Source organism: Corapipo altera, unplaced genomic scaffold (assembly GCF_003945725.1).
Source record: "Corapipo altera isolate COAL_440 unplaced genomic scaffold, ASM394572v1 58592, whole genome shotgun sequence".
NCBI lineage: Eukaryota > Metazoa > Chordata > Aves > Passeriformes > Pipridae > Corapipo > Corapipo altera.
The window spans coordinates 1-1,472 of NW_020891084.1; the positions used below are offsets into that span (position 1 = coordinate 1).

At 61.3% G+C, this 1,472-nt stretch overlaps 1 protein-coding gene across 1 annotated transcript; it reads right to left on the reverse strand.

Annotated features, from left to right (window-relative positions):
- Positions 1-149: 149 nt before the first annotated feature.
- On the reverse strand, positions 150-914 carry LOC113942512 (scavenger receptor class A member 5-like; the record flags this gene model as incomplete). Its single annotated transcript, XM_027633627.1, has 1 exon — positions 150-914. A coding segment is annotated over one exon (765 nt), but the record flags the coding sequence as incomplete, so codon positions are not given.
- Between the last annotated feature and the right edge of the window lie 558 nt (positions 915-1,472).

The window sequence follows — 1,472 nt, forward strand, 5'->3', positions numbered from 1 at the left end:
GGACACATTTTGGATCGAGCCACCAAATCCCATCCCAGGAGGAATCCCAAACTCCAAGCCCAACATTCCATGATTTACTCCGCCAACCCCACACCCCCCATGGAGCCCATTCCCACCCCATTCCCACCCCATTCCCACCCCATTCCCACCCCATTCCCGCCCCATTCCCGCCGCATTCCCGGCTCACCTCGGATGACGGAGATGTTCCTCAGGGCCACCGCGTGCTCCCAGTGCCGGATCCGCAGCTCCTCGGTGACGTTGCTCAGCATTCCCAGCTCCAGCCTCAGCCTCCCCTCCAGCTCCTCCCGCCCCCTCCTCGCCCTCCTCGCCTCCTCCGTCACATTCCCGACGATCCCGCCCAGATCCCGGAGCCGGGAACGCTGCAATTCCAGCTCGTAGGAGAAGCTCCTGTTCATGGAATCCACGGATCCGCCCAGGAGATCCAGCTGCTCTCCCAAGGCCTCCGTCCTCCCTCCCAGGCGTTCCAGGAGTTGGGAATGATGCTCCAGGAGCAGCCGGGAGCCGTTGCCGGCCACGGAAAGCCGGGAGAATTCCTGCTGGGAAGCGTCTCCCTGCCGGCTCAGGGAATCCCGGAGAGCGGCCACGGCCACGTCCGTCTGTCCCGCCCGGCTCTGGAGCAGCTCCAGGAGTTCCTGGAGCCTCTGGAGCGTCGCTCCCGCCCGGAGCAGGGAATCCGAGTGGTTCTGGAGGAGATCCTGGAGCCTCCAGACGTGATCCAGGATTTCCCCCCGGGCCGGGAGCAGCAGGAGTTGGAGCTGAAGGTCCCGGAAGGTCTCGTTGAGGCGTTGGACGTTCCCGAGGAGAACCCGGAGCTCCTCCGGAGAGGGATGAGGGCGGGAGGCTGGGAAAGGTGGGAGAGGGGTGGGAATGGTGGGAGTGGCCCCGTGGATGGGGGGGATTCATCCCATCCCATCCATCTTTATCCCATCCCATCCCATCTTTATCCCATCCCATCCCATCCCATCCATCCCATCCCATCCCATCCATCCCATCCCATCCATCCCATCCATCCCATCCCATCCCATCCCATCCCATCCCATCCCATCCCATCCCATCCATCCCATCCATCCCATCCCATCCCACCCCATCCCCACCCCATTCCACTCCATCCCATCCCATCCCATCCCATCCATCCCATCTTTTTCCCATTCCATCCCATCCCATCCCATCCCAAGGAATGTCTGGTTTTTCCCGCTGGAAATCTCCACCTCAGATCCCAAAAAAGGTTCATCCCGCCTTGGGGGGATGAAGGGCTGGAGAATCCCAGGGAAAAACCTTGGAATGGTTTGGGTGGGAAGGGACCTCAGAGCTCATCCCATTCCAAGAGCACGACCCAATTCCATGGGTAAGATCCCATCCCAGTCTCTCCAGGAGTAATGGAATCCTTAGGACAGGGGGATATTTTGATCCCAAGGAACCCTCATCCCGGGAATGTCACAGCCCTGGGGGGG